Source organism: Artemia franciscana, chromosome 3 (genome assembly GCF_032884065.1).
Source record: "Artemia franciscana chromosome 3, ASM3288406v1, whole genome shotgun sequence".
Taxonomy (NCBI): Eukaryota; Metazoa; Arthropoda; class Branchiopoda; order Anostraca; family Artemiidae; genus Artemia; species Artemia franciscana.
This window is the reverse complement of record NC_088865.1, coordinates 25,949,805-25,974,242: the sequence shown is the minus strand read 5'-3', so window position 1 is coordinate 25,974,242 and position 24,438 is coordinate 25,949,805. Positions and strand designations below refer to the sequence as shown.

Genomic DNA, 24,438 nt, shown 5'->3' with positions numbered 1-24,438 from the left:
GAATTCCAAAAAGAAATAAACAGTAAATTGGGGATTTCTTAGCAGCGTTGGATGAACACTTTGGAGCAGACAACTTTCGAGAAAAACTATGTAGTGATAAAGGCTACTTACCTGATGACAACGGCCTGAGAAAGTACCGCTGGAGAACTTAAGATAACAGACCATTGAAACCTGTAAAGGCTAGGCAAAGATTATTTTCGGCAATAATGGTATCAAGTGTATCAAGACCTGTGTCTGTATAAACGTCGGTAGAAGGGTATAGTCGAAGAAGGCAAACAGCAGCCTTTTATGCTTTGTTCTGGGCTCTTTGAAGAGAGTGAAGTGTAGATTTGTTGGTATTTCCCCAACAGAGCAGCAATAAGAAAGGTAAGGAAACACACAAGCAAAATAAAGATAAAGCGTTATATCAGGCGATAACACTGAAGTGACACAGTTTAGCATGGAAGTTTGTCTTAAAGTGACTGAATACGTGTGTGTTATTTGGGTTTTAAATGTCAAAAAAGAATCAATGAACACTCGAAGGAATTTAACTGTAGTAACCTGGGGGATTTCATCCTCACCATAAAACAAAAGGGTCATATCACTCGGCTCTGACATACGATATGGCATTTTCAACCCCATAACTGCTCTTTTTTTATTGTTAAGCACCATGCCGTTAAACAGGCACCAGTTTTTTTTAACATTATCAAGAAGATTCTGAGCTTTCCGGACTGTCAAACTGAAATCGGAGTCTACAATGAAGAAGTTACAGTCATCAGCGAATAATACAAGGTAAATAAAAGGGGACCTAACACCGAGCCTTGGGGAACTCCCTTAAAAACTGATAAAGGTAGAAAAAATGTAGAATTAATTGACATATACTGGTATCTTCCTGAATGATAAGATTTGAACCAATGAAGGGGAACACCATGCAATCCTAAACGAGTCAATTTAGATGCCAATAGAGAATGGTCTATCATATCAAAAGCCTTTAAAAGATCTAAAAATAGGTCAAGTACACAAATCCTTTATCCAGATTAGTGCAAATTCAGTGGCGTCAGTCAGTGCATGGGAATTAGAAAAGGTTGGCCGGAAACCATACTGATGAGAAGTTATTAAAGGCTTTCCTTCAGCATTGTTGGTGCTAAATAGGAAAAAAGAAAGTCCCTTATGAATAACTTTCCAGGATCATTGAAAAAACAGGAAGGATTCAAATGGGCCTACAATTAGATATGACAGATACATCTCCTTTCTCATGAAGTGGGATAACTTCAGCTACTTTAAATATATCAGGAAGTGCACCGGAGGAGAAAGACAGATTTGTGAGAAGTGTAAGTGTAATAGAGATAAACTTTGATATCTTTTTAACAATGTAATTAGTTAGGCCAAAATGACTGAACGGGAATTAGGGAGAAGGGAAATAATATTTTTTACTTCTATTTCACTACAAGGAGTGATAAAAAAATATATATTCCGGCAATGGGGATGTTACTTACGACTTGGTCACCAGGGATGACTACTGAAAGTGAGGTAGTGAAGCAGGTGTTGAATTTGCTCGCTGCTAATTCATTGTTGATGGGTTAGGCGTTGCATTTTTGTATTGAGATGGAGATCGTTGTGACTTCCTGCGGGGAAGTACTTCGTTAATGACTGAACAGACCTTGCGTAAGTTAACTTTGCATTCATCAATCCTATTTGCAAAATACATGTTTTTTGCAATTCTTATAACAGACGTAAGGATATTTTTAAAAGACTTGTATTTTGCTAAATCATCAGGGCACTTACTTTTACATGCAATTCTAAATAACGACGCTTTCTTGTATGTACACCTAACAAGACTTACTGTCATCCATGGCACTTCGGGGTCAGACATTTTCGTCGTTTTTTTTTACTGGGAAATTCTTGTCCACCAACACTTCCATACGGTTAGTGAAAATTTCACTAGCAATATTAACATCTTTATCGCTAAGTACTTCCGACCAATCATCCACCTGAAGGCACGAAATTAGTTTAGAAATATTTTTATCACTATAAGTTCTAAATAGGGACTCACCTTGCTCATCCACAGTACGCTTTACATTAGATATTGGTATAGAAAGGAAAATGGTCAGAAACATCAAAAAAATAATTCCAGAGGTGAATTTTAAACTAGAAGAAAAAGAAATGCAAATGTTGTCTATTAGGGTAGCTGAATGTCTAACGGGGTCAACGCTTTATAGTTGGCAGAAATTCTAATGAAGATAATATATCAAATAAATGGTCTGAGTCGGCTCCAATCTTTAACAAACTACAGTTTAAGTCACCAAGAAGACACACACATCTTTTTGGAAGATTCCCTACCTGAGAACAGTAGAAACATTCTACTATAGATACTGATGAAAAAAGACCTTCAAGGTCAGGGCTTCTGACAAACTTATGCATAGATTTAATAAACTAAGAAATTGGTTAGGCGTTTCTGAAAGCCATGTTTCAGTTAGTCTTATTACATCAAATGGGCAACATTCATTAGCACACAGAAAAAGACAACAGTGCTTCAAACTTATCACTTAGACATAAACTTATCATATTAAACTTATCATACTGATCATATTAAACTTATCATATTGACGCAATATACATTAAAACCACTACTAGAACCAAAGAAGGCAAAACATTATCACAAAAATAATCTGTTGTATGATAATTACAGCTGGACTTAGACAAATGAACAAAAAACAATGGATTCAACTTCTCCAGACATGACATCATGGATAATTTTAGTCACGGTTGCTTTAAGGGTGCTTTGATCCAGGGATTCAACTAGGAGCTTTTGCTTATTTTTCAACGTATTGATATGGGAGGTAAGCATTGTGATACGTTCTATTGTTGATTCATGACTACTGTGTTAGATTGTGGAGTGAAACCGAAGCTCCCTCGAGCTTGGAGCACGGATGTTGGATTTCCTTGTGGATTCTTCTCTAGATATGTCTATATTTTTTTTTTACATGAAAACAATAATAAATCAAAACTTAAATTCAGCAAGCAAGCAGGAGCCATAAAATACTGAGCTTCCAATTTTGAACTCTACAGGATGCAGCAGGCAATTTAAGGCAGCAAGCAATAAGAAAAGTTTTGAAATAATTGCTCTGATCCGCCTTTATTAATTTAGAACTTCATTTGGTTCTTTTCTCTCTTGGTCAGTTAAAGACAGCGCTTTCTATCGGAACTAATTTTCTTTGTATATTAGATTGCAATGTTAAAACGGAAAATTGTAAGATTTGCTTTAACCAAGGCAACTGGCTCCAAAAAAGCAGTTTCAAACTGCTGCACAGTCTATTCAAAATGTTCAAAGATCTAGGTATCTTCTTTCTGTCACCTATTTACCCATGTTTTTAGTACAACTTACTGTTCGAGTTACGTTCAGTCAGTCGGATACCAGAAACAATCCGTAGGCAAGATCACTGGGAAACATAAAGCAAATCCTCCTTTTTTTTGGGAGCGCCAACGCTTCAGAACCATACTTGACCGCTGTCAGCACTGAAGCTTCCAATATTCTGATCTTATCTCCCTATTCTTCCAATAACTTATCTTCCTATTCTTCCAAACCTTTCCAACTGTGAAAAACCCCCTGGGCCTTGGCTATTCTACTTTTTACATCTTCACTGCATCCACCATCTTTACTAATAGTATACTACCTAAGCATCTGAAGCTGTCAACTTGATCGATCTTCTCCTTACCAAACATCACCTCTTCACCTTCACTTATTCCTGTCTTAGTGACTTAGTCCTCTTAATATTCATTTTCAAACCTATTCTTGTATCCTGAACTCGCAAAACTTATAAAGGTTAGTTCCTTTATCTACCAATTTCATCTAGTATACTTAATCATCAGCATAATAAAACTGAAGACTAAAGGGTTTTAATGACTCACACCCTTTTCAATTATTAATCTAAGAGTTAAAATTTGGTGGACGCATCCTCTCCCCTTCCTTGAACCATACTGTTTTTCTCTTAAAACATGATATACTTTATCTGTAAGTCTAAAAAGTATAATTACACCACTATAATTTGGTATAGAAAGTATAATTTGCTTCCTATTGAAACCAAGCTAATGCGTTTATAATTACTACATTCATATTTATTACCTTTCTTATAGAGAGGTTCAATCACGGTTTTCTTAAAATCTCTAGGTTGTCCTTTTTCAAAAACCATATTCATAATCTTCAGTAACTATCTCTAGCTTCATAACCACCAAATTTAAAAAAGCAATTTACCACACTATTAGCACCCGAGTCCTTATTATTTTTTAATCCTTTTAGTACTGTCACTAATTCTTCTTCACAAAATAAATCTTCTTTCACATCTAAAGTGTCACAAACTTCTTCATTGTTTTCCTCGTCTTCTTCTATAACTCTATCACGATTTAGCACATTTTCAAAATTTTCTGCCCCTCTCTTTTTAACTCTCTCCTCGTCACTAACTGTGGCCTCGTTCTTATATTTAGCTGGGATAAGTCCAGATTGACTATTCCTTCTCAATTTATTTATATATCAATACAACATTTTACTATTATGCCGTCTGGTTGCATCTTCAGCAATTTTATCCATGGCCTCCACTCCACACCTCCTTAATTCATATTTTAATGTCTTCTTTACTTTCCTCTTATTTTCACAGGATCAGTTCCTCAAATAATCCGTGTTCAGGCTCATTCTCCTCTCCATTACGCATAGAGCATATTGAGTAATATTCCCGGCTGCGTTTCTGCCTTTCTTCCGTGGGCAAACTCATCATCAGTGACTTCACAAACTACTTTCCAAAAATTATTCCATCCATCTTCTACATTGTCAAATATTTAACTCTCCAGTTTAATATTCAACTATTCCTGGAAAGTTTCTCTTAGATTCTCACCCTTGAGTCAACCGATGTCTTAGCTTCCCGGATGTTAGTTATCCTTCCTAAATTTCAGCTTTAGATTAACCCTAGACGTTACTAGATGTTGGTCTTTACTTTTAACATCAATAACAGCACAATTATATATCCTAATATCGTGGAGGATGCTGCCAGTCTTCGGTTTACAATAGCATAATCCATAAAGTGAGGTGTCTTGCCATCATGTGATTACTATGTTAACTTATGGACTATTTTATGACCAAGTACTGTATTGGTTATAATTAGATTGGTTTGCCTACAAAATTGCAGCAGTGTATAACAGTATTTTTTTTCTTTTCCTGGACCAAATTTACCTAGGCTAGGGTAACATCTATCCCTGTTTCCACCAATAAGGGCATTAAAATCTCCTAATAAAATGCTATAATTCTTTCTGGGACTCCTGCCTCTGCCCCCATTCTTCCTTTCCGAGTAAATAAATTTTACATCACCTAACTTCATGTTTCTTCCTCCTGAGATATAAGTTTCTAAAAACTCTCAGTAATTCTAGATTGAAGCGTCTGAATTTGTCAGTCAAGATGTCGATACGATAGTTGCTTCTTATCGTCGTAACATTCGAAGTTGCAATTCTAATATTCTTTAGATCACTGAAATTGTTATGGCCTCAGGAAGAGCAATTGTTAAGAACCACTGCAGGACGGGGATTAAGTCACCTTCTTAAGCATAAACAAATAGCTTAAACTGGCTTAGAACTAAACAGCAAGGGGTCTCTGGGACCTACAGTTGAAGGAAGGCTATGCACAATCCTGTGCCAATTTTGGCCACAACAAGATATTCCACAGGCCTCCCCGGAAAATAATTTATATCTCCCTTCTATGCGGCTTAATATTATTGAAAATATTAGATATTCTTGATTAATTTATAAGGAAAATGGAGAAACAATGTGAGCATCTAGATGTTTTCGGAAAGAAAAAGATCTCTGATTAATCATTGTGAAATCTGTTGAACAAACCTTCTGTTTTCTGATAAAGGGAATACCATAAAACGTGTAACTAATCTTTTTGTGTTTTTGTTCAAAATGTTGGTTAAAGTCTATTATATAATGAGAAGAAATTAGCCAAATTAGACATTTACTGTTCGAACCATTTTTTTCACTCTTCATCTATTTTTTTTTTTTTTTTTTTACAGATTTAACAGAATATTTTTCTTTACAAACTTTCAAAATTTGTAGTTGAACTGCGTCTAATCCCAGCTCTTTTACAGAAGTACCGAAGGGTACTCAGTGGCTTCGCAAGGTTTAAAGAGATCTTTGTTTTCATGCTTCTGGTGTGTCTCGTGTCTCTTGGTCACCATGAAAGCTTTTAGTGTTTCTCCTCTCGAGTAATACTGCAAGGTGTGAAAAGCGATATTCAAAGCTCACTCATTAAAGGGGAGAGAGGAGATACTGAGTAGAAGAGATACTCCTTTAAAATATGGTTAGAGATTTGCTTCACGACCCAAAGTTACAGATTGCATCACTACAAGAGTAAGATAGAATAATAAAAAAAAATCTTTTGGACATGGGGCGGTGGAGGTATAATTTACCCTCCCCCTTCCCTCTGTTACTATGTACATATTTTAATTATGCATTCGGAAGAGCTCTATGGTTATGGAGAAGTTATCGTTAGAGATTTGCTTGACGACCAAAAGTTACAGATTGCATCACTGGAAGAGTAAGATAGAGTAATAATAAAAATGTCTTTTAGACATGAGGCGGTGGAGGTATCATTTACCCTCCCCCTTCTCTTTGTTACTGTGTAGGTATTTTGATTATGCATTCGCAAGAGCTCTATGATTATGGAGAAATTATCAAAGATTCTTAACGATTAAGGACTAATGGTTTGAATATTCGTCTGTATTTCATTGCAAAAAAACAGTAAAGAGGAAAATCTCAACGAAGAACAAACAAACGGGACTATGGCTAGTGAACTAAACTGAAGCGGATATTTCGCCTGTATGAGGACAAGGCGTCTATTATATTATATAAATATATTTCATAGTGTATTGTAGCAAAACTATTGTTAGTTTTAATAAGTGTATTGTTAGCAAAACTAAAAGAGTTGAAACTTTAAGCGTTTGCGCCACTTTTTCACTTTTCTAACTTTTTTGTAATCTAGATTTGTCACTAATTTGTTAAACGTTTTCTTGAGCCTTTAAAAAAAAAAAAAAACTTGTGAAAAAGTAACAAAATTTTGATCCGCGTAGTAGAACTACCAGGGAAGAGAGGGCCCGCTATTGTCGCGACCTTTATGTGGATCTGCGCCTTTGTGATTCCTGTTTGCCTTGCGCCTCTTGGTGAACGCCAGAATTATATTTGTAGAGATTACCGAACGGTATTTTCACCGTTCGGTAATCTCTACAAATATAACAATTGTTTTCCTCACGAATGTAGATGTAACTCAGATAAAGAAAAAACCCCGAAAAAACGGATAGAAAAATATTTATTCAAAATAAAACCCTTTGTTGGCGTTTAGGGTAAAGGCAACGTTTCTGCAATATTAGAAAAAAGTAGTTGAGCTACGAAAAGAGGTGTACACCTGGTGGGGCTGGGGGCCTCCTGAAATCCTAAGTTTTCTTGAGTTCTTAATCAAGTTATCCGATTTTTTTTCTCTCTCCCCCCAAAAATGTATATATTTTTGGGAGCCGCAATGCTAATCCCTATGTGCGTACTTGTTAGAGAATGATGGAAATTTTTAGCATTTTATACTTGATCTAATCCCATAAAGATTTGCTTACGCGGCTCAACTTTTTCCTTACAGTATACAAAAAAGTTAGTCCAAAAAGGGATTGCTAACCCTTAACATTTGCAATTTAATTCCTTCCCTTCCCCTAATGCCCGGATACTTTGACTAAAAACTGGTAAAATTCTAGTTAATTGACTTCTTGCTATCTCAGAAAGGGTTTATGTTAGGAAAATGAAACTTTCAGGGATGAATCTACAGACTAAAGTATATCCCGGGGAGGTATTTTGAAGCAACTACCTCCACTCCTTCTCCCTCTAGAGGGTCCTGACTTTTGATGACCTTTAAAAATATGTGTGTTATAAAAGTGAAACCTTGCAAAATAGATCTCCTGCTTAATTGAAGTACAACAAAATTGTTTTCAGCTTCATAACTTTGCTCAATTCCATTTTATAAGGTTTTAAAGATATGCAAATACATTTCCTAAATTCTGAAAAAAAAACATTGATATGGCTCAAAATTCAACTCAAATAACAGGAATTGCATTTTCAGAACTAAAGGCAGAGAAAAGGCAACTAGTAACTCAAAATTAAGGTAAAATATTGTTTTGTCAAAATTTCAATAGGTATAGACCTGTCATGTAGGCAAATTTCAGGGCCCTCTAGAGGGAGAAGAAGGGGAGGTGGGTACTTTAAAATACCTTCCCGGGACATACTTTAGCCTGTAGACCCATCCCTGAAAGTTTCATTTTCCTAACCTAAACCCTTTCTGAGATGGCAAGAAGTCAATTAACTAGAATTTTACCCTAAAAACTCTTAATTTGTATTTTGTTCCAATTGTTGACGAGAGATGAGGACAAAAATGAATGCAAACCATACAAAATCAGCAAACTTCTGGGTGACAACGACTATATACAGACTTCAGTGAAGGGATAAACCTGTTGTTTCTAACTTTTAAAACTAATGGATTGGATTGCGCAAGATCGAGATTTGGGTCCATGTTATGTTTGCGTTTTTTTTATTCTTTTCATTTTCAGTAATAACCCCACTCTTCTAATAAAGTCATCCGGGCATTCCAGCCAAAAAGCATATTCACGAAAATACAAGGGGGGGGGAGTCAAAATATATTTTTAAAGCACAGTGCTTTTCTTGATCTGTTAGAACCGGTTTCTGATCTGAGAAACCATAAAACCGGTTTCTCTGTTTGCACTCAGAGATATTCAGCTTAGCCTGAGTGAGATAAACTACTATGCAGGTATATTTTGATTAAATATTTAATGTATAAAGTTAGTTAGGTATTTAATATTGATTTTTTTTTAAACAGTAAAGTTTACTTCCAAGGGAAGTAAAGAGCGAAGTGGAAATTTAAAAGGAACAAAAGTTATTACTTCCCAGCCTATATAACATATGTCAATAAAACTAGTGCCAATTAGTCAACTGGTGATATTTCCCTATGTTTGTAGGATTACAGATAACTAGCGCTTTACTGAAAACACAAAAGCAAAGTATAAAAAACAAAAATATTGATTTAGGTGTCAAAAGTAAATATGTAGCCTCACAGTAGCAAACTAATCTGTAATTCCCTTTTGTCTGTTTTCTTCTATTTTGTTTGTTTTTTGCCGTGTTAAATTTTGGAATTATTATTATGATGAGATGCTGATGTTTTTTCTATGTTTTCGTACTGTTCCAGCCTCACGAGCTCTGCTCTCTGTTGGTACATAATTTTGTTTTTGCATTTTTTAAGCTGAATAAAGAAAAAGTTGAAGTTGAAAGTTGTAACGCTTTTCATAGCCTTGCAGGAGCTGTGACATCAGTAACTTTCAGTATACAATTAGAATTATCTTAAAAACCTAGGCATAAAAATATTATGTTTAAATTCTTTAGACAGCATATAAAATAATGGATTGATTTATCAGGTATCATATTGGTTTCACCTAGTATTCCTCAAAATGAAAACATATTAACCGCAATATGAACTCTAGAAATCCAGTTATTTCTCTCTAAAAACCGGGAATTTCAAATTATGAAACGAATTCTAAAGCGAGTTACTAGTTTTCATTTGTCTTTCTCCCTCTTTGGATGCACAATCTTGCGTATGGAGAGAATATTTCGGTAGAATTGTCAAGTAAATAGTTTGAATAAGTAAGTATAATAATAAGTAATCCTTCTTTTAATATACAACACTGAGTACTTCCAGAATCACATGCCTACACTTCTCCAACCACTAAGTGGCAAGGGATTGGGACCAGGGGTGTAATTTCCTATGGGCCAGAGGGGACAACTGCCCCTCCTAGAGTTTTCTCCCAGGAGCCAGTTTGCCCCCCCCCCTGCTGAAATCTAATTTCTCCAAAAATTTTGGCAAAAGTAAGATAAGCCTTCATAATTCAAGCAGCGTTCACTGAAACAAGGTCAGTTTTCTCTGTCTTTTCAGTTGATTTGAGAAAATTTGCTAAAACTCTGACCCTCTCCGGCCCTCCACTGGATTTGGACAAAATTACGCAATTCCTTTTTGGTATGGATTTAGTGATCTACAAAGAATGTTGTTGCAAACCATGAACCGGATGGCCTGTTATCCTTTTTGAATCAAAATGCTTGGCAAAATATCATCCCGGGACATACTTTTAAAAATGTGTGCATCATATTTACAAAAACAGTAAAATTATCTGAAAATGATCGTATAGAAGGGACAATACCGTGATTGAGAAAAAACCAAGCAGGGATCGAACACAAGAGACTCTAATTTGAAGTCTATCGCTATACTAACAGAACCACGCCTCTAATAATTTAATTATGTATGCATATAATCGTGTATGGGTGCGGACTAGAAGATACTGGTCGTGTGTGCAGACGGGAGCTCGGATTTAGTGTCGGGGTGTGGTTCACTATGTCTGGGTGACGAATGGCGTCCCGCTATAGAATGGGTTGGGGAGAACTCAACCCAACCCCTTGTGTTGGGTTGTTGCCTCTGAATTATTTGTCTTTACTGTTTTTATTGTTTGGTAAATGACGACTTATACTTATTGACGACATGACTGCCTTGATTGACGTCCATGGATTATTCTTTATGGTTGATTGTGTATGGCTATGCTGTTTGACCTATGTGATTGTATGGATGAGTAGGGTTAAGGCCTCATTCAAGTGCTGGTCTATATTAATCACTAATTTAGGAAAACAGTCTTCCTTTACTCCTTCTGTCTCTTTTTTTTAATGTGTTTGTGCTGTTGCATTGGTGATTTCTCTTTTCGTTATATATATATATATATATATATATATATATATATATATATATATATATATATATATATATATATATATATATATATATATATATATATATATATATATATATATGTGTGTGTGTGTGTTTGTACCTTAATTGTGTAGCCTATTAAAGGGGCTTGGACGAGGAACACACGGGAGATGTTCACAATTAAATGTATAAATATGTGCATCATATTTACAAAAACAGTAAAATTATCTGAAAATGATCATATAGAGGGGACAAAACCGTGATTGAGAAATAACCAAGCAGGAATCAAACACAAGACACTCTAATTTGAAGTCCAGTACTGTACTGCACTAACAGAACCATGCCTCTAATAATTTTATTTTATATATATACATTTATATATATATATATATATATATATATATATATATATATATATATATATATATATATATATTTATTTTTTTGCATAAACTATTAAAATATTTTTCTTATTACTCTTAAGACAACTGCTTATGAACAGCCATTGTAGTTCTTAATTTTTCAGAAAAAACTTTCTAGGGGACTCATACAGGCCTGCAAGAACCTTTTTTCGTCTACTAAACTAGGGTGAATGCCCAGTTTGTCGTATACCTGTTAACGAGTTCGTTAATTACCCCATGTTCATAGATTGATGAATATTCAATATCGACAACAAGGGTTGCATAGATTTTTTTCATTCTGTCTTCATACCCACCTAAAAACTAAAGGTGTTTTGAGGTCAGAAACATTTGTTGGACTTAAATAATAATCTCTTGTCTCCCCGAGTTTTTTATTTTATTTTTACATGTCAGTTGTCCTGCAAATTGAAGCTGTATTGGTTCAATTAAAACATTTATCTCAGCACCAGTGGTGTTCGGGGAGAGAGATAATTATTGAAAGTGCTGTAATTTCCGAATAGCCTTGCTATAATACATGCGGATTGTTATTATTCTTTGTGGATGTTAAGGTTATTAGTAAGAAGAAGAAAAGAAAACCTTGATTAAAGGCGGATCGGGTTTTCCAATTTATCTTTGCTCCTGACAAAGACGAAGCACTAAGGTGCTTGCAACAAAATTAGTGAAAGTTTCAAATACATCTATGAAATGAAAAAAAAAAATGTTATTCATTTGAGTTTTGTATCTCAGTTCTAAATAACGAAGTGTTTTGTGTGCAATTAGTTTAGAACAATACATTTCCTTGGAGTCATAAAAAAGTGCAGGTCAGAGTAGATGCATGGTCTTAAACTTTGATGGTCGCCAATTCTTTCTTAATTAACGTTCAAGATAACAGGTAAGTGAAATATGCAATATATACTCGTATATTTAATGTCTCATTGAAACTGCTCAGGGTAGCTAGCTCTGAAGGTATTTTTGCTAAGAATATTGCTCTAAACGATTTGGAGCATATTAATCGATTTTTAAAAGAAAATTTTGCTTTAGCACGGCTATTTTATTCCAGAACTTACAATAGTTTTATATCTTAATAGTATGCAACGTAGGTAATTTCGAAAACCACACTGCCTTTCCATGATATACAAACAACAGTTCAAATAGGGATAAATCGTTTTATATAGACAGTGAAAAAATTTTTGGCATTGTTTTTCACTGTCTAATAAAAATATTTATCCCTACTTGAACTGGTATTTGTAAAAAAAACACAATATTTTTATATTAGATCCAAATTCGAATATTCAACCAGAATCTTATAATTTCCTTTCTTTATTTTTATGGAATTCAGCGTGGATAAGAACTTCACTAATGCGGATTGAAAGTGTAAATAATTTGTGGACATCCTTGAATATTACCGCATTTGTTCCCTCAAATTATTATATTTAACTTAGCATGTTACTATGTTTAAATAATTGCCTGAATTGGTCATTTACAAAACAATTCCAGTTTCTTTAATATTTAGTATTTAGTAGATATAATTTATTATATATATAGCTGGATGCATTTCTTTATACTTGCCTGTCTAAATATCGAAATGAATTTGGAGGAGCCCAAATATTCCTGTACCTCACCACATCTGAGTATGTGGTATCCCTCTGTTTTTGGGAACTAGAACGGCCGGTACTGTATATCCCGTGTTAAATCGCTCTATAGCATTCATGATTAGCAATCTTTCAATTTGTTCCCTTATTGCCTGGCGCTTTGCTTCACTAATGTGACGGGAATTAAGTTTCACCTGCTTGTCTTTCTTGACAGTTCTACGATAGACTACCACATCCTTTGCGCCAATCCAGTCAATTATTCGTCAGTAATCCTGTAAATAGCTTAGCCAATTGGGCCTTCCAATCCTTGACTAGATTGGTGCTCATAGGGATTGCATATATGACTTATCCGTCGATATCAGTGGAGTCTGCAAAAATCGCAATCAAGGGAAAGGGGGTCTGAAAATTTTCAGGGTTCAAATTGAGTCTCCTTGAAATGTAGACGGCAAAGACCTCTTTTTTTCCCTAGGCCCGCCCGACTTAAAGTTGTTAAATTTTTGTCTTACTCTGTAGGGTACCCTCTACCTCACCTACACCTTTTTGTTGAGGCTCTCCTTCCTTAAATCCACTATAGACAGGGAACTTAAGACATGGCCCCATTTTGCTATTTGCCGATTATCTGATTTTATAATATTCAATTACTAAAAGCGCTATGTTAGGTTAGAATTTTTATTTTTGCCCGTACATATAATATTCAAGTTTTTTTTTTAACTGCATTAATTTCCGAAAAAACATAAAAATAGAGTTATTTTCACCCTCCAAATTTTTAATAACGCTATCCCTACCCTGTAATCTCAGTTATCGGCTTGAAGCACGAAGGATAGTGGAAAATCTAAGTTCCAAAGTAACCAATTGCCTTAGATAGCAGAAGGTGTTTTCTAATGTGTTGAATGCTCTCTGTCTGATCCCTTTCTCTCTATCTCTTTTCTCTCTCTCTCTCTTTCTCTCTCTCTCTCTCTCCCCCTCCATCGACCCGATTTAGGGCTCCTGGCTTGTTAAAACTAGCAGACGTTTGGCTAGTGTTCTAATATTGGAAATGAACCGCTGATAATATTTTCCTAACCCCAACAATGATCAAATCGTGATTTTGTTCTTTGGACAGCTGCCTCTGGGTTGCTAATCCTTTTGTTACATTTGGTTACTCTCCCATTCCCAATTTGATGACCCACATACTGAGTCTGCGTTTGCACCATTCGACATCATTCTATATCTAAAGTAAACCCAGCTTTCCAAGTCTCATTAAAAGTTCCTTCTTATGACCCACATAGTCCTTAAAGGTAGATTACACCTAGCGGAAGTTGAACCGAGGGAAAAATTCTCATCCTTATCTCCAATTTGGAAACCACAGAATTCTCCCTATTGGAGAATACTAAATCTCAGACATTCGAATCTCTCAAAACCCAAACTGTCATTCCGACCGACAGTGTCTTTTTCCCTCTACATCTTGGGGAAAAGTTTTCATACATACTTTTATAGGAAGCCTTGTGTTTTAAGCGACGGCTGAATTGCACAAAGGTAACTTTGGAAGTAAATGAAAACTGTACAAGATAAAAGGGAGTTTTGGGGCAGTCCCCTTAGTAGCAAATTAACAATTATATCACTAAAAAAGAGCCCTCGTTTAGGGACATGGATTATCCCGTCAAAACTACCAGTGAACAGCTGGCTGAAAAACACTCCACTGCTTTTTTTTAACATAAAATTATTGAAATATTCCAGCACAACCCATTTTCTCTTAATATAGGATTCAGTTATCACAGATACTTAAGTAAAGAGCAAAGTGGCTTCTATCTATTTTTTTCTCCGGTCCACTTGGCATGGAAAGAGTGGTCATAGGAGCTTTGGTGGACACTCATTCAATTTGAAATTGAAATTTCTAATGCCTTTACAAGAATCAAAAGTGGCTGGAGGGCAGCCAGTCCCCCTCCTATCGTGCTCCTTTTTGCTACCTCTCCCTCAATATATCTAATCAAATTTTCTAGTAGTCATTTTGTTCAAAATCTTCGAAAGGTTTAACAAATATGCTTCCAAAAAACGGCATGATCCCCCACATCCCCTGGGAAAAGGCTGTGAATTAGGCAAGCTGTCCAATTTTTTTTACATATAGATTTTATAACTGAGGCGTGGTCTGACCTTGTATGTCCTATTATTCGAAATTTCCAAAGATCCTTCTCTGTGTTAATAGAATCTTACATTTTTTTGGAAGGGGTAGGGGGGTGGTTACGGGGTCCTGAAATTTGCCAAAAAGATTTGTGTACCGAATTAGTTGTGTTTTGAAAGAACTCTTACGGATCCTTAATTAGGCCAAGTTGTCCAAGCATGTACTCTGGAAACAATGCGCGTAGCTTAATAAAACAAAAAAGACTATTTGCAACTGAATTTTCAAACGGTTTACAATATCTGTGAAATAGCTAAAAGGATTAGAGCTAAAATATAGCTAAAAGGATTATAGCTAAAAGGATTTTAATGTTTGAGATTTTAGGAGGAGGGTCAGAGTGATTCAAATTTTGACCTAGGGGATAGAATGCACCTTGACTGAATCGAAGGCTTCTATGAAATCGCCGAAGACAAGGCTCTATGTTCTTTCACTCTTCTCTGACCTGATGGATAGAGGAAAATCATAAGAAACTATGTATGCCCAGGTAATTGAACTTTCTGTTTACAATATCTGTAGCATTTATGCTGTAATATTTTTGATGTAATATTTTGGAAATTGAATGCTCTAGCGACCTTTTTAAAATCAAAAATGATTGGAGAGCACCCAACCCCCTCTCGTGCCATTATCTGCTACCTTTACTCACCCCTTACATCCAGTCAAAATTTGATATAGCCATTCTGTTCAAAATGTTCAAAAGGTTCTAAAATTGTGACTCAAGGGATGACGTGACCCCGCACCGCCCCTAGAGTAACACCTGGAGTAAGTTCCCCATTTTTAAACATCCCGTTTATAATGAAAAAGTTCACTTTTAGGGTTGAGGGATTGAAGCTCTTAAAATAGGGCCTAAAATTGGGCCAAAAAGACTTTCTGGTCAGCTTGAAACTTATGTCTGCACGTCTTTAGGTCAAGGAGATCTTGCTGCACAAAATAAAAATTGAAAAAAAGTTGGCTCACCTTAAAAAAAGGACCGAAAAGTATATCTTTCGAACAGCTCAAAGTTAGTATCCGTATGTGTCCGGGCGACAGACAGATAAACTCGAGGGCAAATTTAACTCGCCCTAAAATAATCCACAAACATTTGTTCCTGTCGAGGGGGGATGTTTTCAATCTGCCCAAACCAAAGCTGTTAATGCTATATTTTTATCACATGACACCAAAAGACTAACAAATATGTGACGCCCAAAAACGGATCCATGAATTCCGCGTCTCTGATCAGCTTGAAAATTACATGTATAAGCCCCGCGACAAATGAATCCCAATACTGAATGTAAAATTTGAGCTAGTATTAGCTCACTTGATTCGTGACATCCTAACAATTGGCCAAAAATGTGTCTCGTCTGTGATTGGCATGAAAACTAAAGTGCAAGTTGACAGTGCCAGCCGGTCAGACAGACCTCAACGAACACAACTTATTTATAAAAAAAAACTTGCATTGTGACGCCAGAAACTTGACCAAAGAGATGGTTTCTTCCGATCTGATAAGACTTACAAGGTATGGAGACTGGGTTAAGGAAGATCTCTTAGTCTTGCGAATGAAGACAAAAAGTGGGGAAAAAATTATTTATATCGACTCGTTTCACAAAAATAGACCCCATTTTCGATTAAATCCTGGGGTGTCAAGGTATGTGGGTGTCACGGTAATGAAATGGTGATTTGATATTAAAAGAAACTGATTCCAAAAGAATGTAAAAAAGTTTAGTTTTTATTCCCTATTTTGACGAAAATTTATGCGTCTGAATGTTTTGGCCATTATAAAAATAAATGCAAAAACTGCAAACTGCAAAAACTGCAACCCTGAACTTCTGAAGGAAGTGAGTTACCACATTACATAAGGCGAATTAAGCTCATAAGTCTACAAATTTGATGAAAATTTAAGCGTCTGAATGTTTTGGCAATAATAAAAATAAACACAAAAATTGCAAACTTTTTTAGCATATTTTATCAGATTCTTTTTTTCTTCAAACCTACTAGCTATGTACGATGGTCAAAGCCCTGAACTTCTGAAAGAAGTGACTTACCACATTACATAAAGTGAATTAAGCTCATAAGTCAGCAAATGGGCTACCTGTTAACTGAGAGTCATATTGTTGAAATTCATTGGGTTTACCTCCCTTCTTGACTTTATTTTTATCTTTTTTTTTGTATGCACAAGAAGCTAATTTTGCATTTCTTTCTAGGAAAAACAGTGAGAATTTAATATGCCAGAAGAATTCGTCTTGGAAAAAGAGACCTTCGAGGGAAAAAATGCACTGAAGCTTCAGATAGCAATTGCTCTAGCTGCATCTATGGCTTTTATGATAAGTGGTGGCGTTAGAAGCTGGAGCTCACCTTGCATACCTCGACTCCTTGAACTGGGAAGTATAAAGAATTCTGATGTGCCATATGTCGGCGGTTTACCTCCAGTCGGTGCATTACTTGGAGCACTCGTCTCTGCCCCTCTTATGCAGTTTCTCGGTAAGCTGAACTAGTTTAACTTATATTTCAAAGTTAGTGCCTGAAAACGTAATATTATTTGAAAATTATCAGAAGGAGAAAGAGAATAAATTAAACGAAGGCAGAAAGAGCGAGTGAGAGGAAGAGAAGCAAACAGAGAGGAAGAGAGATAGAGATATGAGAGTGAGAAATGGACAATGGAGAGTGAGAAATATACATACAAAAAGAGAAAAGGTAGAGAGAGAAAGAGGTCCATTATTTTCGTATCAGTTAGTAATTAGTTATTCCAATATAGTTTAAGCTATAACCATCGACCGCGTTTAAAACCCTAAATTTTTATTTATTTCAAAACATCTTATTGTTCTAATTAAACGGCCTTTTTGTTTACAAAGCTGTTCTTAAGGAATTGAGACGAAAAGTCAAACTTAAACGTGAAGAACCAGGTGTTGAGAATAGCACTTTTAATAGTTTCTGTTTGTTTTAAGCTGTGATGCTGTATCTAATTTTCAGTTGAAATAAACTTGTTAAAAATCCAGAAAATACTAATCTGACTAAACAAACGGTCATTTCGAATTCACTTAAGAGAACAAGTACAGTTCAACAAGTGTAAAATCAGTGTTGTGATAATGTTAGTGACCGGATCTGTTAGACTAAAAATACTGGTGATATATCAATCACTTATGAATGAAAAGACTTCGCAAAAAACGGAAAAAAAAACAACATTTGAACACACGACTAAAAGCTGATGAACCCTGACCTTGGCAGAATTTCAAAATCTCTGAAAGTTTTCAAATATTTTTAGGTGGAAAATGCAGAGGAAATTGTTGTACGTAATTCACTTGAAAAACCAAATATCCGGCTAAACATTATACCAGTGGACCTGCAAAAATCTTTTGATTCAATCAGCCATAATGCACTGATGGAAAAACTTTTAAATGAGTTTCAAGTTTACCCATATCTAATTAGAATTACTGTTATCTTTCCTCTCTAATGGAAGAAAAGTCATTGAACACCTTAATACATAGTCTGACCCCCTCCTAATTTACAATGGTGTGCAGCACGGAAACTTCTTAGGCCCAATTTTTATAGCATTTGGTATTTATCAAGTGACATATAGCAATCGCAATTTCTGTCGGTTTTTCGGTCTGTCTGTCTGTCTGTCTGTCGGTCCCGCTTTTGCTAGTTTGGGCACTGCCAGACACGCTAGGACGATGAAAGTTGGCAGACGTATCAGGGACCAGACGAGATTGAAAGAGAAAAAATAGTCTCATCCCAGATTGGACTATCTGGGGGGGGAGTGGGGGGGCGGTTAATTTAGAAAAATTAAAAAATGAGGTATTTTAAACTTTCGAGCGGGTGATTGTATCTTAATGAAATTTGATATTTAGAAGGATCTCATACTTCAGAGCGCTTATTTTAAATCCTTACCGGATCTGGTGACACTGGGGGGAGTTGGAGGGGGAAACCAAAAATCTTGGAAAACGCTTAGAGTGGATAGATGGGGATGAAACTTGGTGGGAAGAATAATCACAAGTCCTAAACACGTGATTGAAATAACCGGAACGTATTTGCTCTCTTCGGGGGAGTTGGGAGGGGGGTGTTTCAGTCAATTCGGAAAAATTAGAAAAAATGAGGTATTTTTAACTTACGAACGGGTGATCGAATCTTAATAAAATTTGATATTTAGAAGGACCTCGTAGCCCAGATCGTGAAAATTGAGGTATGTTTATTCTACTATATGTCTATTTTAAAATTGAATGGTTGATTGGATATTAATGGAGCTTCATATATAGAAAGATCTCATATCTCAGACGCTCCATTTTCAATTCGGATCGGATCCGGGGACGTAGGAAAATGGAGAGCGAAACGGAAATCTTGGAAAACGCTTAGAGTGGAGAGATGGGGATGAAACTCGATGGGAAGAATAAACACAAGTTCTAGATACGTGATTGACATAACCAGACTGGATCCGCTCTGTTTGGGGGAGATGGGGGGATTTCCAGTGCTTCTGGACCTGCTAGGCCGATGAAAATTGGTAGGTGTGTCAGGGATCTTCACAAATTGACTTGATCAAAGTCATTGCCCCGATTCGACCATCTGGTTGGGGATGGAGGGAGGGGGATTCATGATAATAAGGGTATTTTTATCTTACGAATAGGTGATGAGAACTTAATAAAACTTGATATATAGAAAGATCTTATACCTCAGACTCCCAATTTTAAAATCGGATCCGAGGACATTGGGGGTGGAAGAGGAAACGGACATCTTGGAAACTTGGAAATCTTGAGAGCAAGTAATTTACACCTCCTCTGTGTTTTGGAAATAACTTTTGTTTGGCATTTTCATTAAAAAAAAAGCCCCCACTCTAGGCTTTGAGAAAAAATATTTTTGCTGTGTCTTCATTAAAGAAAGAATTGAAAAAATGGTTACCCCACCCTTTTTATATATTTTTCTTTTTTGTTTTTTCATGAATGCTGCCTCTGAATGTTATATACATATAAGAAATTTTCGTCAGTCTTATCGCTTGAGTTTACTTAAAAATTACAAGTTCATTTATAATTGCACTGTAGATAGAATTTATTATCAATTATCCTATGAACTTTTAATCTATAAAGTCCTCCGTAGTGTAGTAGTCAGAATCCCGGCATGTCACGTAGGAGATCGGTGTTCGATTCTCGGGCGGGAGAATTTTAAAATTAAAATTTTAATGAAGAATTTCGTATTATGCAGTTGTTGGAATAACGTCTTGGAAACGGTATGAGGAACGCTCTTTCGACATTTTAAGATCTAAAATTAAATATAATTTTTTTTTCGACTGAAAGTAACGAGTGACATTAAAACTTAAAACGAACAGAATTTGTTCCGTATGTGAAAGGGGCTGTCACCTCCTCAATGCTTCACTCTTTACGCTAAAGTTTGACTTGTCACAACTATACTTTTTAAAACAATAAAAACTTTAACGTAAAGAGGGAGATGTTGAGGAGTGGAAAGCGCCTTTCATATATGGAATAATTTCTGTTCGTTTTTAAGTTTTAATGTCGTTCCTTACTTTCAATTAAAAAGACCCGTTTTTTCTATTCAATTTCTGAAAGTTTTTCATCACTTTTCCAAAATGTGCTAAAAAATATAAATATAAAAAAGAAAAATTCGAAAAGAATACAACAATGAAACAATAAATGAATACAACAAAATTCATAGAGAATAAAACAAATGCCCTGTATAAGTAATTTATCTTCTTTACAGGTAGAATACCGAACAAAAAGACACTACAGGAGCGTTGTATTTGCAAGTTGTAATTTGTGCACGCTGTATTTGCAAGTTTGCAATCTTTGTAATAATTGCAAATAAACAAAGAACAGCGAAATCGATAACTCCAATACCTTGTCTAATTTTAGGTTCCGACCTCGTCACAAGTGCCATATGAGCTCTTGGCTCTTCCGACCTCGTCACAAGTGCCATATGAGCTCTTGACTTTTGTATTTCTTGCAATGATAATCAGCCTTGTTGTCTTTTTCTGTGATAGATGAGAATTTGTTGAATATCTAACTGTCATAGAGACAGTTATAGAAATTAAAAAAATTGGACCAATAGATAACCTGGAACAGAGATCAAATGAAGCCATTACTAATGATATTTCAATTTGTTGAATATCTAACTGTCTTGGAGACAGTTATGGAATCAAATGAACCCATTACTAATGATATTTCAACCCTTTATAGTCAAAGATTTTAATAATTAATTTCCTTAAGATCCTCCTTTTTTCTCTTGCCCAATCCTCCTGAAATGTTAGTTCATATCCTGAAATTAGTTTGGTTCACTATCTCTAGTGACCCATATTAATGATATAGGAAAAGTAACTAGACACACGATATGGTTGCATTTTTGCTCCTTAAACTCATTAAAAATTTAGATACCCTAAATCCCGTTGTTTAAGAATTTTTTTCTCATTTGTCCGTCTCGTCCTCTATTACTCATGTCCTTTAGCACCCAGGCATTTCAGGTGAATAGTTGGCAGACTAGAGGCAGTCCATAAAAGGCGCTTAAAAATTGTTTTTAATGAGGATACAATCTCTTATATCTCTCTCCCCTCCCCCAAGTCCGTAGAGTCAAATGGGTCACTCTCTAGGAAATCATTTCGCCAACAACCCCCTCTTGCCCTCCATATCCCCTCCCGATTCTCTCATCCCTAGTAAATTTTGCCCTTGCCTCCTGCTTCACTTCAACAACCCCCCTCCTCTTCTTAGAACAATAAAATTATCCATTAAACGATATAGAAGAAGTTTCGTCCCGTATATAGTTGAAAGTTTAAACTTAGTATTCTCAGCCGTTCTTAAGATATTACAGATACCCTTTTTTGATAAACTGGATACATATAGTGTCTTTCGATTTTGTTTAACATACAAATATGTATGGGAATATCCCTCAACATTCCCTGAAGTTTCACCTTAATACCATTAGCCTTTTCGGACGCACCCATAATCAAACATTTCCTTTTTCCAATTGATAAATCCGCCATGTAATCAATAAGCAATTTGCTTAACTTAAAACACTTGCTCCCGGGCTCTGGGGGCCTGTGTCAACCCTTGAGTTTTTATATATGACTTTTGACCATTTTGAACAAAATGGCTGTCTAAAAATTTTGATCGGATATCGATCAGAAAAAAGGGGTCGTAGGGGGCTAGTTGCCCTCAATCAGTTTTGACTCTTAAAAAGGCACTAGAACTTTCAATTTTCAATCAAATGAGCCCCTTTCAAAGTTTATACAACAACCCCTTTCACTTGATGTGGCTCTAGGGGGGGGGGAATAATAATTCATTGAGGTGTTATGGCTCTTTACCATAGGCAACTCTTAACGTTACCTTTGATAAAATATATATTTAAACAATGGACAACTTTCATAATTTACAGCCTTGACCAAGGGGCTTTAGTCTTGTCATCCCCAGAGATACTAATTGTGTCTTTCGTCTATTTCTAATAGAATTGCTATCTCAAAATTTTGATCGGATTGCTTTTGAGGTTTTGAAGGGGATGGGCAGCTAAAAACGATGGTCGGGAGGGCTAGTTCTTCCTCTTAAATAGTTTTCTACCGTATTCCTTAGTAATTGAAACCTAAAAAAGACTTTTTGAAAAAACTGTCTAATGAAAGAAAAAATATTTGAAATTGATTCAGGACTGTTAACTGTTATTTATGTGATAAGCATATTACGAATTTCGAAGAAGAGCAAGAAACACTGATATGTCTCTTTTTATTTTTTATTTCTCCAGGACTAAAACAGGACTGGATACCCGGTTTAAATTAACAGTACGTTGAACATTAAAATTAAAAGCTGCAACTGAAACTTCTCAATGGTCATACTTATAAAAATAAATCGCCAAAATAAATAATAGAGGTCATTCTTTTATTCAATTGATTGGTTCCATAACAAGGTGGCTAATTAAGCAGAATCGCTTTTTGCAAATCGCTGTATACCAATTTAATTATCTCAATCACTGTAAAAATTTGTCAAACTTGATTAAACTAATGATCTTTAGCATTGGCAACTTTAATCAAGTACAGTAAATAGCGACGAAGAAATTAGAATGATTCTCCCAAATCCCTATTTAAGGAAATATTACTATTAATCTTAAGTCTGATTTCGATTGTTTCTCGAACTACTTGTTTTATGCCTAGATCATTGCTAATAATGGCGGATTCTTCAAAAAGTATTTTGTGGCTAGGATTTTCAAAAACATGGATGCTTAAAGCAGAATCAAAAGAAACAGAAGTAATATTAGAATTCAGAGCTTTGGTGATATCATCCTTATGCTGTTGTAGGCGTATCTCGAAATTCCGGTAAGTTCTTCTTACATAGAATTTGCCACAGTCGCATGGTATTTGATAGACACCTCTTTGGCGAGTAACTGGAATTTAATTTTTAACAGAATTTAGGAGATTTATGATTTTCAAATTATTGGTAAATAATTATTTTGGGTGCATACTTTTTTAAGATTTTTAGTGATTTTTTGGATAAATAGGAGGTAAATTATGTTTTGGGGCTTATCAGGATTCTCACACGGTAAATTATTGTTGATTTTATGGCAGTGTCTTTTCAGTCTACGGTTAATTGTATTATTAATAAATAAAAGAGGATACCCATTTCCAAAAAGTACGTCCCTGACAAAGTCTAGTTCAGCTGTGATGTAGGAATCAGAACAAATGTTTGGGGCACGATCGACGAGATATATTACGACACCTCTTTCAACTTGTGGGGCGTAGTTTTAATTGTTTTAAAAAGTAGAATTGTGGCAAAGAATCAAACTTTAGCGTAAAGAGCAAGGGATTGCGGAGGGGATAACCCATTTCATATACGGAGTAATTATGTTCGTTTTAAGTTTTAATATCGCTCCTTACTTTCAGTTTAAAAAAAATAGTTTTTTTTATTTAATTTCCGAACGTTTTTGAATTAATGATTTTATGATTTTGGCTCTCCGCACATTAATTATTAAAATGAAATTTGCATATTAATTTTTTTCGACTAAACGGCTTTCTCTTAGTTTTGATCAGACGATTTTGAGAAAAAAGGGGTGGGGAAGGAGGCTTAGTTGCCCTCCCATTTTTCGGTTACTTAAAAGGGCAACTAGAACTTTTAATTTTTAACGAACGTTTTTAATAGTAAGAAATATACGTAACTTAAGAATTAACTTACGTAACAAACTTTTATGCTCTTATAATTTTTATTATGTATATGAGGGGGTTTGTACCCTCGTTAATACCTCCCCTTTTACACTAAATTTTAATTTTTGTCCCAATTCTTTAAGAATGACCCCTGAATCAGAAAGGCCGTGGAATAAATAGTTGAAATTACTAAAAATACTTTAGCATAAGGAGCAAGGTATTTATCTCCTCCTAAATACCTCGCTCTTTATGCTAAAGTATTTTTAGAACCCCTCATATGCGTAATAATCTCTGTTCGTTCTAAGTTTTAATGCTACTCCTTACTTTCAGTTGAAAAACTTTTTCGTGTTTATTTTTTCATTGTTTTTTTTTTTATAGTAATGCTAGAAAAT

General features: G+C 35.4%; 1 protein-coding gene across 4 annotated transcripts in view; it reads left to right on the top strand.

The window, feature by feature from the left end:
* Window positions 1–11,632: 11,632 nt before the first annotated feature.
* The window catches only part of LOC136025081 (facilitated trehalose transporter Tret1-2 homolog), a 36,675-nt gene continuing 23,869 nt past the window's right edge, over window positions 11,633–24,438 (top strand). Inside the window, exons 1-3 of one of the 4 annotated variants that reach the window (XM_065700796.1) lie at window positions 11,638–12,103; window positions 15,283–15,442; window positions 17,136–17,412. In XM_065700796.1, the coding sequence (XP_065556868.1) occupies window positions 17,157–17,412 (256 nt within the window). In that variant the 5' untranslated portion in view covers window positions 11,638–12,103; window positions 15,283–15,442; window positions 17,136–17,156. Of the gene's footprint in view, window positions 12,104–15,275; window positions 15,443–17,135; window positions 17,413–24,438 lie in introns of all 4 variants that reach the window. The other 3 variants (XM_065700797.1, XM_065700798.1, XM_065700795.1) reach the window with 3 other exon arrangements.